Source organism: Triticum aestivum, chromosome 3B (genome assembly GCF_018294505.1).
Source record: "Triticum aestivum cultivar Chinese Spring chromosome 3B, IWGSC CS RefSeq v2.1, whole genome shotgun sequence".
Classification (NCBI taxonomy): Eukaryota; Viridiplantae; Streptophyta; class Magnoliopsida; order Poales; family Poaceae; genus Triticum; species Triticum aestivum.
This window is the reverse complement of record NC_057801.1, coordinates 816,493,125-816,509,436: the sequence shown is the minus strand read 5'-3', so window position 1 is coordinate 816,509,436 and position 16,312 is coordinate 816,493,125. Positions and strand designations below refer to the sequence as shown.

At 45.9% G+C, this 16,312-nt stretch overlaps 1 protein-coding gene across 1 annotated transcript; it reads right to left on the bottom strand.

Moving 5' to 3' along the window:
* Window positions 1–2,993: 2,993 nt before the first annotated feature.
* On the bottom strand, window positions 2,994–7,349 carry LOC123066815 (polyubiquitin-like). The gene is made up of 4 exons (XM_044489822.1): window positions 7,288–7,349; window positions 5,920–6,047; window positions 5,714–5,813; window positions 2,994–3,796 (listed from the first exon to the last, which is right to left on the bottom strand). The coding sequence occupies exons 2-4, from the start codon at window positions 6,029–6,031 to the stop codon at window positions 3,115–3,117; spliced, it is 894 nt and encodes a 297-aa protein (XP_044345757.1). The 5' UTR covers window positions 6,032–6,047; window positions 7,288–7,349; the 3' UTR covers window positions 2,994–3,114.
* Between the last annotated feature and the right edge of the window lie 8,963 nt (window positions 7,350–16,312).

Below are 16,312 nucleotides of genomic sequence, written 5' to 3'. Positions count from 1 at the left end.
GCTTCAAACAGAGGTATGGTCTTGATTATGAAGACACGTTCAGTCCAGTTATCAAGCCTACTACCATTCGCTTGCTGTTGTCTCTTGCTGTCACTCGTGGATGGTCTCTTCGTCAGCTTCATGTGCAGAACGCTTTCCTCCATGGAATTCTGGAGGAGGAGGTTTATATGCGTCATCCACCTCGATTTGTTGATCCTGCACGCCCTCGTCATCTCTGTCGTCTGACTAAGGCGCTATATGGACTGAAACAGGCTCCTCGTGCATGGCATGCTCGTCTTGGCTCTGTTCTTCGAGCACTTCGGTTTACTCCCTCCACTGCAGACACATCGCTGTTTCTTCTTCAGCGTCCTGAGGTTACGATGTATCTCCTGGTTTATGTTGACGATATCATTCTCATCAGTTCATCCCATGCTGCTGCTGATCGTCTTGTGGTTGCACTCAGTGGTGACTTTGCTGTCAAGGATTTATGTGCTTTGCATTTTTTCCTTGGTCTGGAGGTTTCACGTTCTTCTGCTGGTTTGACTCTTACACAGAAGAAGTACTCCTTGGACTTGTTGCGTCGTGCTGGTATGCTGAAGTGCAAACATGCTATTACTCCGATGTCTGCCACTGATCGGTTATCTGCCCTTGATGGAGATTCTCTCTCACCTGAGGATGCTACTGAGTATCGCAGTCTCGTTGGTGGTCTGCAATACCTTACTATTACCAGGCCTGATATCTCCTATGCAGTCAACCGTGTGTGTCAGTTTCTTGATGCATCCAAGACATCTCATTGGTCAGTGTGAAGCGTATTTTGCGTTACATATGTCTTACTGCCTCCTATGGTTTGCTTCTTCAGCCTGCGCCGTCGTGTGAGCTCTCAGCTTTTTTAGATGCTGATTGGGCTGGTAGTCCTGATGACAGGCGATCCACGGGGGGATATGCGGTATTTCTGGGTTCTAACTTGATCGCCTGGAATGCTTGAAAGCAGGCCACAGTGTCTCGCAGTAGTACTGAAGCTGAGTACAAAACAGTTGTTGATGCCACTGCTGAGATCATATGGGTTCAAGTCTCTGTTGAGAGAGTTGAGGGTGACTTCACCTCGTCCTCCGGTTCAATGGTGTGATAACATTGGTGCTACATATCTTTCATCTAATCCAGTGTTTCACGCCCGGACGAAGCACATTGAGGTTGACTATCATTTTGTTCGGGAACGTGTTGCACAGAAGCAACTTTGTATCAAGTTCATCCCGTCAAAGGATCAACTTGCTGACATCTTCACGAAGCCTCTTCCACAACCACAGTTTGTAGGCTGTAGGCGCAATCTTTGTACTTCAGGCCATAGTTAAGATTGAGGGAGGGTGTTAGACTGTATATATACGTAGTCTCTGTATTAATATTGTAATATTGTATCGTACCTCTTGGTACCTCTATATAATGAAAGAGCCACACCCCGTTTAGGGTGTCGAGTAAGTTCTCAACATATTATGTTTTACATCCCTCGCCTAGGGACCCCCTACTGCCTCCGCTACCGAACTCGAGGCTTTCAACCAGGGCTTGATTTTCGCGTATACTATAAGAGTGATCTCTTGCACCCTCCACACTTCGAGCCACCGGTCCTCCCAAAAGAGACAATTAGAACCATCCCCTATGTCCATAGAAACTGTAGTGACTCCGTCGTCGTGTCAGTCTGGAATTCTGCCCAGGGTCGCATAATGTCAGTCCTCTGTAACCACAACCAGCGAGCCTGCATAGCCGCGTTTAGCCAGTGCAGGTTTGGAAGGCCTATTCCACCGGCCCACTCAAGCTAACAGATGATTTCCCAAGCTATGGCGCACCGCCCGCCCCTAGCATCCGCCTCCCCAACCCACAAAAAGCCCCGAGAAATCTTGATGATCTTCGACAGCACCTTGGTGGGACATCCGACGCTAACATCACGTGAACGGGCATGCCGCAGAGAACAGACTGCACCAAGCGGAGCCGCCCTACCTTGTCCAGGTGGGCAATTTGCATGCGATGTCATCCACCAGGTCTTAAACTGAACCGCGGAGGATTCCAGCTTGTAGTCTAGCACATCCCTAAATTGGGCCACCTAATTCTCACCGCATCTAATGCGGATGGCGCTGCATTTGGCAGGATTTATCTGAAGACCTGATGCCACACCAAAATCATGCAGGGTTACCAAGCACATCTCAAACTCGCGCGGCGTCGTTTTCAGGAATGCCATCACGTCGTCGGCGAAGAATGAGAACCGATGAGAGGTGACCGCAAGCCACTAGAAGCCGCGAACTTGAACATACCCGCGTGGCCAGGTTGCCGAGTCCCCTCCCATTGGCTAGCTTGCGGCCCGTGACACCATTCACCATGACCCGCGTGGTCGCTGTGGATAGCAGGCTACAGATGACGTATTCCATTTCACTCCAAAACCCATGCGCGAAAGGGTCTGCAATAAAAAGGCCCAGTCCACCGTATCTAAAGTCAATAGAATCGAAATCGTGGAACTTCGACTACAATTGGCATTAGACTCTATATAATTATACTTGTTCATATTTTGTTAGAAGACACGGCCGCCATGTCTCATATTTGCAATTCCGACTCCAACTGGATGTGATATACCACCTTCACAAGATGCAATAGTAAAACATGTATCTAGAAAACATGCAATGCCTGTACTTGTTAGGATTCCTGTTGCTTCAACTTTTGACTGTGATGGCATATATATAGATAAAAACATGGATAAATACATAAATGAACTGCACAGAGTATATGGGTCGGCGAAACTGCATGCAGACCTGTATTTCACAATCTACTTACTTATGCCAAGACAGATCCAAGAACTCTTAATAGTAGGTTCTTTCCTTGATAGATAAAAACTACTCACGTACTAGGATGACAGTTCTAACTGATAACACACCACTACTAAGGTACTCCCTCCGTCCGAAAATACTTGTGATCAAAATGGATAAAAAAGGATGTATCTAGAACTAAAATACATCTAGATACATCCCCTTTTATTCATTTTGATGACAAGTATTTCCGGACGGAGGGAGTACTATAGAATGATGATAATTCACCACTACTGGAAAACCGACTGCAGCAAACATGAACTTGTTGTTCGATGGCATCCCATGAATCTCAACAACCACAAAGACGTCCCACCAGTTGAATCGTAGACTCCTTTCGAATGTTGTAGTCAGCCAGGGTGCGGTGGTCCTCCAGCTGCTTGCCAGCAAAGATGAGGCGTTGCTGTCTAGGGGGCATACCGTCCAGCTCATAGAGCTTCACCTTCACACTGTTGACAGTCTCTGAGCGCCCAACCTCAAGGGTGATGGTGTTTCCTGCCAGCATCTTCACATATATTTTCATCGCAACAGTTGGACTGCATGGGAGGAGGATGAGGAGAAGAGTGGACCCTCTACAAATGTTGTGGTCAGCCAAGGTGAGCTTGCCATCCTCCAGTTGTTTGTTGGCAAAGATGAGGCACTGCTGGACCTTTGGAAAGCCCTCAATGTCTTCGATCTTGGCCTTCACCTTGTCAATGGTGTCTAGGCTGTCGACCTCGAGAGTGATGGTCCTGCCTCCTAGCGTCTCCGTCACGAAGATTTGCATCTTTTCTTGGAGGTCAAGCGTGAAATCATGCTTTATGCCGTACTCCGCCAATGTACGGCTGTCTTCCAGCTGCACCCCACCGAAGATGAGGCGGTACCGCTCCTGGATCTTTGCCTTGATGGTGTAAAGGGTGTCTGACAAGTGGACCCCCCTGAGACAGATTTTCCTGCCGGCCGGATTCTTGACAAAGATGTGCACTTTGGTTGGGCTAGCAAACAAAAAACCACCAATTGTTAGACAATATTTAGGCTGTAGAACAATAAACAAAAACATCAACAATTCCAGCAGGTAGAGAAGCAAGTACCTCAATAAAAAACAATACAAGCAAGCAGAGAAATCTACTCCGTAAATACCTGGTTCATACAAAACATGGTATCGCACTGAGCCTAGCATGCAAAGTTCAAGACTTGAGCAACCATAAAAATAAACGGGAGTACATGGTATCACTCAGTTCTTTATATTGAAGAGACTAGTTATAAGTATTCATCAAGTGATACTTCTATTCGGGTAACACGCATGTCAAGTGAGACACATTTCCGTAACCATGTAGCAACAAACATCGGCATCTTTCTCTACTCACACCTATACAGCCACCACCATGCGCGGTGTTCTCTTGCTCCCCGTAGGCATCTCCATCTTCACCTTCCTTAAGGGAGAACACAATCTCTCTCCTCACCTCTCAGCCCAAAACTCACTCCAATACAGCTGCATCATCACCCTCTGCCCCCCCCCCCCCCCCCCAATCATTCCCCATCAGTCTTGCAGTTCCGTTATGCTAATGGTCCTTTCCTCCACCATTTCGTCCCACTCCGATGTCATGTTCCCAATCACCATAATGCCCAGCAAATCTCTACCATGTTCTCAATCACCACCAGCAATGAATGGTGGCATCTTAGTATGGACAATCATATAGGACAAGGGGCAACTTCAACACATGTCCTACTGTGTGGTAACAAAGGTGCACCATTCGATTCTTGCGGCAGTTGCAAACAAGATTCTTCTCCAAGTATGATACCTCACCTTCAGCAAACTCTGCTACCTATCGTGTCGGGACAAACAGCAAGTTTCTGCCACTTTCCTCCTTGTCAATCATCGCACACACCTACACGTCTATTCCCTGTCAACACAATTGTATTCAAAATATGATGGTGCATATCGTCACATGTGCATGAGGTGAATTTAATTACGACTAACCAAATCAAAGGAGAAAAGCTATTTTGTTGATTATCCTCCATATAGAAAAACAAAACGTAGAACTACAAGCAAAGACAACTCACTAATCCCACACTTCAACGAATATGCATTGCCAATATAGCTGGAGAAGAAAATTCATGGCGAATAGACCGGCTAGTGCAGATATGGAAGCTTTTCAATATTAACACATTAATAATATGCACTATTTGATGGAAGGGGTTGTTCATATGTTCTATTTCTAAGAAATCAACAGATAAAATAAATAAAAAGACGGTAAGAAGTAGAAAGCACACATGTAGAAACCATCTCTGGTATTAATCCAATCAACCAACTATTGCTTGTTGCTATGACAAATGTTTTTCTTGTGAAAAAGATGAAACTACAGTCGAGTATAACGAAGCAATCTTCTGGCCAAAAAAACTTACCAACTAATAGACATAAGCTTGTTCCGGTGGATATAACAACTTGCATTGATTGCAAGGTTCAAGATTAATAAACAATTTATAAGCATTGACTAACATGAAAATCAAATCTTCCATTACCGATTGGCATATCAATCACTGATTTAAACTTTGTAGAACAGTTAAAAGTGTTCTGTGATATATTAGTTCCCTTTTCAAAGAAATATGCAGCTACAATATAATGTTCAGGTGTTCATAATGGGACTGTAAACTCATATTTGACAGGCCGAAGAAGAGTCGATTTGATTCAATCAGCCAGCTGAGGGATCTAAGCTGACAAAGTATGTGTTCCAGAAAATTATAATATAATTTATCCAGTGAACAAAATGCTTTCCTAACAGGATATTGCACTGATCCTAACAGCAACCGAGGGGCTGATAATGATATGCACCTAGCAGCTAGTATGAACTACAGGCGACACGCATACAAAATAGAAAAACTGTCTAAAAAAAAGAACTCCGGTCACTTACTCGTCCATGTCGGCACCGTCAATCTGCGACGATTGGCTGCGACCGTCGTCTTTGTTGTCCTCGCCGCTGCTGCTTCTGTCGCCAACTTCCTTCTCGGAATCTACCAAGCCCATCAAACACCCAAAACACTCAGCGGTCCCACACAACAAAGAATGTGATGTGTACGCGTCATCACATTGAGAGCAGAAGGAGTCGGCAAAACTCACCATGCATGCTACCTTCAGTGCCAGAGGTAGAGACACCGGGAGCAGCTTCCTCCATTTCGTCTTCCAGTTTGGGACCAGCCGATGACAAGTCCAGGCACTTCTTCGGGGGCATTTTGCTGGCAGGCTGGCTGTGAAGGATTTGATTTTCATGTTAGTATAAAAGATTTTGTGCAGGCATCTCTGTGACAGTCAGTAATTGATTTGCCAATTAATTGCTAATGGAAGATTGGAAGTAAACAAAACACTTTCTACTGGAATAAAATTATAGAACCAACAGCGAGCAGGCAAATGCCAAATCAGCCAGCAAGACTCACCGTTAGAGGTGCTAGCAAGCTAGAGCACGAGTTGCTACCCTACAAAGCATCGATCTTCATCGGAAATCAGAGAGATATTGGTCTTATTGGTCATAAGGTTAAGCCCGACATTCAAGATCTACTTTCTGCTTGGTTGACTACTTTGCATTAGTTTGAGCACTTTGGGCTTGTAACCTCCCCTCTACATCATGGTCTCATGACCTTTGTAATTATGTAAGTTTGTTTCACTTATATAAAATAGAAAAATAGCATAGGGGACTCCCCAACTGTTTCAGGTCGAAACGAAGTTACACAAAAGCGTCAACACTTGCAACAGGTAGGTCGTACAAGCAACAAGAGAAATCTAATCACAAAGGCTGACCAGCACATATAACAATTTGGACTATCTTCGCTGTTTATGCACATAAACAAAACAAAATTTCAGAAATATGAAGCGTCTAACTTAGTAGATTCTGTGGTATGAGGACACACATATAACAATAACGCCGATGTATCTCCATCGATCTCTAGATGAAGAGCTTCTTCCACGAAAAGCAATGAGGGGCAATTATAATCCTAAGATCTACTAACATATAAGATGATATGAGATTAGCAACAAATTCAATGAGGAACCTACATGACACCGACAATATAGGTCCATGAAGATCGTACCTGACACCCACAGTAGGATCTATACAGGCTAGAATTCACCCAATCCATAGAGGTAAAATTCGGTTACGTTCATTATAAAAAATCAAGCAGTGGTGCACCAAGTACAGTTAACATATAGCATCAAAAAGCAACTACGGTGAGGAACACAAGCATCACAACCAAAGCAGCAGGGCTGTTTTTTGAGGAAAGACGGGCAGGGGGTTCGAGGCCGTTGTAAGAGCAGGGGAGGGGCGGATGCATCTCGGTAGCCTACACAAGAGCAGCAGGGCTCTCAAGAACACCGTCTCTCTCGTCATCGGAGTCGGAGCTAGGTCAGGCGGGTAGGGTTTTAGCGTCGGCTTGCTCGGGGAAGGACGAGCAGAGGACGAAGGAGGAGAAGCAGAGGGGACGGATTAGAGCTTACCGAGAGGAGGAAGATCGGGCGGCGCTGCGGCGGCGGTGGCGGAGGAGGAGAGCGGTCGAAGCGAGAGATAGAGAAACGAGAGGAGAGGGTTGCCATCTTTTATATAGCAAAAAAAAGAGAGGAGAGGTGTGTGGAGGAAGGAAGCCAACTGCAGAGACACTGACGACACGGCCCCATGGCCATGGTCCACGACTTTTGACCTTGACAGACTGCTACGTGAGCCAGCCATCCAACACAGTCCGCACGCATATTTGAACGTGACTATAACAAACAAATTTCATGCGGATTGAATGATTTTCATTTAAACTGGATCAATATCATGGAAAGTTTGACATATTTCATTAAACAAAAGCGGATGTGACATTCTTTTAACACAACAAAACTTTCTCGCCGGCCGTTGAGACTTCCATGTTCCACGAACTGGTCTTCCCCACAGCCACGAACTGGCTGTTGATGTCGCCGGTCCAGGTGAGGTCCACAATCGATGTGAATGAGCCAACCTCGTGGTCTTTGCGAGCGGCATGAACGACGCGGAGCTGCTGACGTACGCGGTCATGTTCGTGTCTGTATTTGCCTATGCCCCCTCCGCGTACGCCTCCACCGCAATTGCGTCATAGTCGGCGTGGAGCCACCGTGAGTGCCGGTCGGCATGAGCGCTGGACCCGAAGAGCGACCACTGCTGGTTGATGAAGTTCGGGTCCTCCGCGACCAAGGCCGCCACGGCCTCCTTGCTCGCCTGCTCGCCATAGAATTGCCAATCTACCAACCGGTGATGCACGAGAAGGTCGATATTGTAGCATTCGTCCTCCCGCGACACTGGAACACTGACACCGACAATGTTGTTGCTCCTTCGCCACGACGGCGTTAGAGTGGCTTGCTCCATGGTGAAGCCAACATGCACCGGCATAGGCGCAGGCGATGGTTCTCGTCGGACGTCGCCTCTATCCATCAAGCACGATAGGCTATCCGGCCGCAAAGCCGACCTTCTCGAGCTTCTGCTCCATCGAGAGGCTCTGAACAAAGAGGTAGACCCCGCCTTCATTCCGTCATAGGTGCATGAAGGAGGAAAGGGACCAGAGGTGGTGTGGTGTGGATATGTGTCGTGCATGTCTATGTTTAAATGGCAAGCCCCGGTCGGGCCTAGCGGCGGTTATTTCAATGGGGGGCGTCGGAGTCGGTTTCTTGACCACCGCGCCTGTTTAATGTCGGCGGCGGATGAACATGCAACAAGGCTCAATGTGTTAGAAAGTTCTCCCATCGCTCTGGCATTGAAGAGGCGTGGGGACCAAGCGGACGTGGCGCGGGCGACGCTCTCGGCTGGTGCACCGCTTCAATGCTAGTCTAGTGACTGGTCGCATCCGCTCTAAGATGGCATGAATGCGGCGCGGGGAGCAGAGGTACCGTTGCATGGGAGAGTGCGCGGGCCCATGAGATAGTTTTCGGTGGGGCCGCATATTGTTGGACGCGTACATGGTGGCGGTCCTAACACCCACAATTCTCCCCTTCTTTGCGTTCGTTTGAAGGAATTTGGGCGTGCTGATGTGTCCATGGACAAATAGGGGTATTTGTCCGCATTGGATGACATACTATGTTCGGACAAGTTGGTCTGAATGTTTTGTGCTACTTGAGGGTTCGCGTTGAAGATGCCCATACAAACTCATGTTGAATTTTGACAAAAAACATGAAAGTACATGCAAATTTTCATAAAATAAGACATGTGTGGTGTTCAAAAAATAAAATATGGAATTTTCAATTAGGTATTGTGCGTGTAAGGGTAGCAGCTGCGATAAGCAGTTCTGCACAGAGAGGCATTGTTCATACTACGTTCAAGAAGGTATTTTGATGACATTCTATTGCTTATCATATATAGTAGATAGTCACATATCTGATGCAATTACGAAAGAAGCAGGCGAGTTTGGATACACTATGGACATGTTTGGTAGGTTGCATTGTTTATAGGTCTTTGTATTTGTGACTTAGTTAGGCCTGACTAAGTAAATACAAGCCCACAACCCATGTTATGCATGTAGTGTGGCAGCCTAAATGTAAGCCTGCATCGGCGACAAAATTTTCCCTGGCGTTTGGTTGCCCGCATAGGGATGGGTTGATACACTACATGGTGTTTGGTTGTTCACGTCATATGTTGTGATCACCCCTTTTTAATAGTGGTGACCTTGCCATGAATGACACTAGCATATGCAGTTCGAAACATAGTTTCAGTCCTAGCTAGTAAATAAATAACGCTTACAAACAAATTGCCATACAAATTAATAGTCATATGTCTCAATAGGGGAAAGTTCATCATTGCCCAACTACACAAAAGTTCATTCTCGTATTCTTCATGTTGTTGCTTGTTTCTCTATTGTTGTTGCTTCTTCAGATCCTTGTGTTACCTCTATTTGCCTACATTGCCTCAGCCCACTCCAACCTTTTCCTCTTCCAAGCTTCACTGTCAAATGCCTCCACACCATGGCCGGAGGTTTCAACATCATCAACCATCACATCTTCCTCCTTTGGCGCAAGCTTACCACAACCCCATTGTAGGGTCCAGTTATAGAGGATGTAACATGCAAGAACAGCCCTAACCTGCCTGGGGAAAGTGTGGAATGGCTTCTCATTAAGGATCTTAAATCTATTCTTTAGAGCTCCAAATGTATTAACACTGCATACAGACTATAAAGTGTGGAAATGAGGCTATTTGTCGGTCAAACTACATACATGCTCTATTCTCAATCAACTGCTGACAATACAGACAAGGACTCTCTTATGGTGTGTTTGGTTGAGCTGCAGATTCTGAAAAAAGTTGTTGTGAACAGTGAGAAAGCTGGTGTGAACTTTCATTTGTAGCATGTCTAGCTGAGCTGCAAATTCTGAAAAAGCTGATGTGAACTATGAGAAAGCTGATGTGAATTTTTATTTGTAGCTGGAAGCTGTTTGGTCGAAACAACTGTGAAATAGTAGATTTTGCTGTGAATATAATGCCCCTCGGTCATGAGTAAATATATTTATATGATAATTGTCCATAATAAAAATTAGTGATTTGTACATTGGTAGGAAAATCGAGCTACCGTTTTGCAAAGAAAAACTATGACAATGTGGATGATTCATAGGTAACATATACGCAATTCAACGACTATACTTCGATGTTGCATATTACGTATACATAGATATTGACCCCATGATAATATTACAAAAGGCATAGGAAAGACATATGGTTCATGTGTTGATGACCTTCATCAATATAGGTAACCTATGTTGCTATCATAAGACAAGCATCAGCTATCCTACCAGTGGCGGAGCCAGAACATTTGTTGAGCCTGGGCAAGTTGAGACTATGTGTATAATCTTGAAATAAAAAATCAGGTATTCTGATACATAACATATAATATACCACCAAACTTTTGAAACAGAAATCTTCATTAATAATGAAGTGAAAACATAACCATAATTGTCATACAAAATTGATTTTTAAAGTGAGCTAATATATCAATATCCGCTTCATAGACCAAATAAAGTTGAGACATGACAACAAAAGATACATAACCAACCTTGCATAGAGGCAAACTCACCATGCTGCCAACAAATTAAAGCTATCCATACCATATGTCACCAGATGTGATTGTGCAATTTCTTCCACAGTGGTCAAAAGCATCTCTCACTTGTTCATTTTTCCCAAAAGAAAAACATAAAATGAATCTTGCATAGAGGCAAACTCGCCATGTTGCCAAAGTCTTAGAAGGCACTACAATATAAAAAAAGATTCGCAATTAAAATAAATAAAGTTGTGAGATGTGAATATATTCAAAATCGAAAGCTTGCAAGAATAGAGATGGTCAGAAGGAACAGTACCGACAGTGCACTAAAGAAAATCACGAGGCAAATGCCCCTTCTGAGAGCTCACTGCGGTAAACTTCCAAATTCAGTATGAGGAAATTTAGCCAAATCTGGTTGCATTGAGCCCTTCAATAAATATGCTCTTCTTAGTTGGTCTTGAATATTAGGTGGATACTCAAAATTTTGTTTCATCTTTCATGAATCACGCTCAGTCTCATTTGGATTAAAGTCATTGGCAATGTTACGAGGTGGTTGTGCCTCCACTTCTATTTCCGGTTGCACACCATTCACATTTCACATTTTTAATGCTTGCTCGAGCTCCTCATATCTGAAATTTAATGGTAAAGTTTGAAGTTAGTTGTTAAACAAGTAAATAATAAATGAGCTACAACAAGTAAAAAGTTCATAGTACAAAACTACTTGCATCAAAGAAATATTGTATTGCGAGTAAGCAACTACTAGAAAGTAATAAATACTGCATGAATACAAGTTGCCCTCTTCTTATATACTTCGATTTTCTAGTTTCCAGCAGCGAACAAAGACAATTTATCTCTAGTCACGAATTCATGATCGTTCCCAATGAAAAATTCCCTAAATTTAAGATAGGGTTCAACGAACATGACAAACAAATTTCTCCAATACAAATCAGATGTACAAAACAGTTGCTGGTTATTTAGTTCTACTACAGATTAATTGCCTGAAATAAATACTTATACACGAGAAAAATTATGTGAGGATCAAAACTTTCGGAGGCCCTGACCTGAAAATAAGCACAGAGTAATCTGTAATCTGTTTTCTTTTCTCTACTTAGAGAAGTGCAGTGAGATGTGAGCTGGCGCACGAAGCTCTCCATCCAATTAATTTTGCAAGAACAAATTATTCAGAGACGAGGGATCCCTAGCCGGCTAACCCTAATTCTGATGGAGGATTCTCAGTTCCTTACCGAACGAAGCCGAAGTCGAAGCCGCAAATGAGAGGGAGGAGGGGGTTGAGCGACGACCGGACGAATAGACTTCCTAGTGCGCCTTGCGTCCGTTGGCCGCCGGCCGTGGGTCTAGCCGTCTTGGGCTTTAGCGCCAGCCGCCAGTCCTTGCGCTCGCCGCTTGTGTAGAAATGAAGAGATAATGAGTTTTAGCGATCGAGCCGTACATCCCACCCCACGTATTCCCTCGCGTGTCTTCTGTATCGGCCGGCGACTGTTGTTGGGCTGTGAAAATATGAGAATCGAAGGCCCAATCGATTTTTGCCCGGGTAAACAAGCTACTGAACATGTTTTAGCTTCATTAATTTGGATCGATCGCTGCTGTCGAGGCCTAGCGAGCCCGGGCAAGTGACCAGGGTCGCTGGGCGGTGGCTCCGCCACTGTATCCTACTATGAATAGTTTCATTGTATCTTCGTTCCCTTCCTTATCAACGGGATCCGTTTGTGTAGGTATCACTCCCCATTCTAGCAATGGAAGCAGGTATTCATCATCAACATCACATTTGTCAAAAAAATGTCACTCAACTTGCTATCACGAATGAATTGTGAAATGCCATGCAAGCAATGATGATACGCTTCTACATACAAGGTGAGAAAATTCGATTGTGCGCAATTTTTGCTTGAGCACCCCAAAAGCATGCTCAATCCCATACTTCCCTTGAGGTGGACAGTGATGACGAAGGCGGAATTCTGGTAGATGGCATGTACTCCCCTTTAAAGGAGCAAAATATCTCGTTCGGTTTCGATATCCATTGGATTTACCTGAAAATGAACACCAAGTTAGCCTCCCACATAAAAATATGATGAATGATGACAATTTTTATTATGATATACCTATTAGAGGCACTGGAAATGAAGGGAAGTGTGCGAATGCGTGATTCAAGACCCTTGTGTCATGTGCGGCGGGTAACGATAACATGAACGAATTGTTTGATCAAATAAGCAGCTATATGATTGTATCAAAACATTTGTAATGCAGGTCCAGGTCAAATCCATAATATATAACATACATAAACCATAGTGGAATTTTTAAGGTATCGAAACCAGAAGTAAACCATAGAATCTACACTATACATATGTGGTTCAGTTAGGTTGGTCATTCGGAAGATAACTACTTAGATTTTGCTTATGCATATTGTCAACCACAAAAAGAACACATCAAGCTTCTGAATGTGCAACAAGTAGTAAGGCATGTGTGTTCATAATCTATGGCTCATAATCATCGAATCACAAAAAAAAAACAGAAAAAAATAAGTACATGAACAGAGAAGTGAGATGGGGAGATGAAGGTTGTGCAGGAGGGATGGAGGACGGAGAGAAAGGATGAGTGGAGTACCTTGCTGTGGATGGGGGGGGGGGGGGGCTCTATGCATTGCACAGAGGCCGACGTCTCGAAGAAGTGGACGGAGGGGCAACATTGGGGTGACTGGGAGGATGGGGAGAGCAGCGGCGATGGGGAAGGGTAGGTCGGCCACGTATGGCAGGCCAAAGGCGTCGCACTGCCGGCAAGCAAACCCTAGCTCGTGTCCTGGTATTCCTTTTTCTCATGGGAGCGCAAGTAGTGAGGGAGCCCTTTGTGTTTTTTTCTTACGGAGGGAGGTTGGCCGTTCCCCTTTTTTGTGAGGAGGATGGTTGTTCAGACGCTCAAGACGAGGAGGAAAAGACACAAGATTTGCACTACGTAAAAAGTTTCTCAAAAACTATTGCGCAAATTTACCCCTTTGGTTAGCTTCTAGCCTCTTAATCAAACACATGTACTTAATAGTAGTTCCACTTGATAGAAGGATATGGCAATTCTTTTGAAGGCTTAAAATATTAAGCCGCGCCGTCCTCAACTTCTCTCGTAAGCCATCTATCTCATTTTTTGGAGCTTCTAAACTAGTAATGCGATAACTAATTTAAAAGCGTCAACATACTTTGAGGGTGGCTTATTTCTTAATCTGGGGAGGGCAACTTATGTTTTAGGCCGCCAAAAAGTATTGGCTTGAAAAGAACTACTCAACACATTAACATGCTACTAAATGATAGTAGGAGTATGTAGTTTTACTGGAAACACACCACACTTCTACTACAAAGGAAGAATACCGGAGCAATGATAGTACGTAGTTTTACTGAAAACACACCACACTTCAACTGTGAAGGAACAATAATACGTGAGCATATATTTATATGCTAACGTAGAGTACTAGAATGATACACCATACTACTTTACTGATAACGCACCACTACTGGAAATAAGGGTAACCTGGTGCATGTAGCTCCCGCTTGCGCAGGGTCCAGGGAAGGGTCCGACCACTTTGGGTCTATAGTACGCAGCCTTTTCTTACATTTCTGTAAGAGGCTGTTTTCAGAACTTGAACCAATGACCTCATGGTCACCAGGCAGAAGCTTTACCACTGCGCCAAGGCTCCCCTTCTACTACTGGAAATAAGGCTCTAGCAAAATAAACTTTTTTGTTTTTTTCTCGAAAAGGAGGATGAACCCCGGACTCTGCACCTGGGAGATGCATACGGTCATTTTATTGATTATTCTCAAGGACCTTACAAAATATAACAACAATATGCCTGAATCTGCCATTTTGGCAGCATCTGCCGCTACTCCTATCCAAATGATGAAGGGGTGCAAGCTGGGTCACATACCCATACCTCTCACCTAAGCCTAATATCTATAGCCGGAGGCCCCGACTGAGCCATCTGTTGGGTCCGAGGCTCAAATCGGTCTGACGCACGCACATGTGTCGTCGCCGCCATCTCCTACTGGTCCATCTTCGGAGCAGATTGAGGTGACAACCTTGGCAGGTCCTCCTCCATCGACGCCACCACGACGCCAAACGACGACCTCCACCTACGCGAGCCTTGAAAGGTCCTCCGCCATTGACGCCACCATGATGCCAGCCGACGACCTCCACATACGCGAGTCCATCTCCAAGCAATGGACGTAAATCCATGCTAGGAAAGGGTTGCACCACCGCCGTCGCCCACCACCCACAAGCGCCACCCAATCCCACAGGTTCCAAAAGCGGCGGCTTCAAGAAGGGAACGGCGCCGTGAGCGCCGCCGCCGCCCAACAAAGTTAGGGCTTTCGCCCGAGAGACCTAGGAGAAGGTGAAGTGAGGACATCAGTCCATACCGACGCCTCCAAGGAGGGAAATGGCGCCCTCAGGGGTCGCCGTCGGCGCGGCCGGTCATGGCCGGCTAGGGATTTCGCCCGAACAAGATCTCCACCACCAGCAGCCACCTCCTTTACAGAACCGGCGGCCGAGAGGAAGCGCAGTCCGACCAGGCTCCCGCACGCCGAACAGGAAAGGAAGGGAGGCGCCAGATCGCGCACACCGACCGTCGCAGAAGCCGCCGCCGGCCACCAACGACCACTGGATCCCGCCGTCCGCGCGACCGGGACACCAGATCCACCACCCGCACGGCTGTTAGCCGGCCGTACCTTGCCAATGGAGCCGACACTCCAGATCCGGGGTTCCCCACACAGGGGCAGGGCAACCGAGGCCCCGCCGCCACCATCCTTGGCGCCCCGGGCTTGCCCGACAGCTGCCTCAGGCGGCGGCGAGGGGGGGAGGAGGGGAGGGGGTGAGGAGGAGGGGCAGCTAGGGTTGAGAGGAGGCGGCCAATAATTTTTGTTGTTGGATGGCACGCCATGTAGCTCAGCAACCACAAAGGCGTTTCAGCATAAGAACGGTAGATTCTGTCTGAATGTTGTAGTCTTCCTGCAGCTGCTTGCCATCAAAGATAAGGCGCTGCTGCACAGGGGGTGCCTTCCTGCTCGTAGAACTTCACCTTGACATTCTCGATGGTATACGAGCTCTCAACCTCAAGGGTGAGGGTCTTCCCGTCCAGAGTCTTGACAAAAATGTGCATCATCCTACTTTCTCTTGGCCTACACGGGCGGAGAATGAGGAGGGTGGACTCCTTCCAGATGTTGTGGTCAGCCAAGCTGCGGTTGTCGCCCTCCAGCTGTTTGTTGGCGAAGATGAGGCACTGCTGGCCCTTGGGAAAGCCCTCCATGTCCTAGATGTTGGACTTCATGTTACCGATGGTGTCTAGGCTGTCAACCTCAAGGGCGATGGTCCTGCCTGCCCACGTCTCTGTCACGTAGATTTGCATCTTTTCCCAGAAGTCAATCATAGAGTCATGCTGGATGCCATGATCGGCCAATGTACGACGGTTGTCCTCTAGTTGCAGCATATCGAAGAAGAGG

What these genes read in the sequence shown, in the direction of transcription:
- LOC123066815 (XM_044489822.1), bottom strand. Translation starts at nt 6,031, where the DNA reads ATGCCCCCGAAGAAGTGCCTGGACTTGTCATCGGCTGGTCCCAAACTG. An exon ending in CACTGAAGGTAGCATGCATG is followed by an intron (nt 5,814 to 5,919) that starts GTGAGTTTTGCC and finishes TGGGCTTGGTAG; the next exon opens with ATTCCGAGAAGGAAGTTGGC. An exon ending in GACGGTGCCGACATGGACGA is followed by an intron (nt 3,797 to 5,713) that starts GTAAGTGACCGG and finishes TTTGTTTGCTAG; the next exon opens with CCCAACCAAAGTGCACATCT.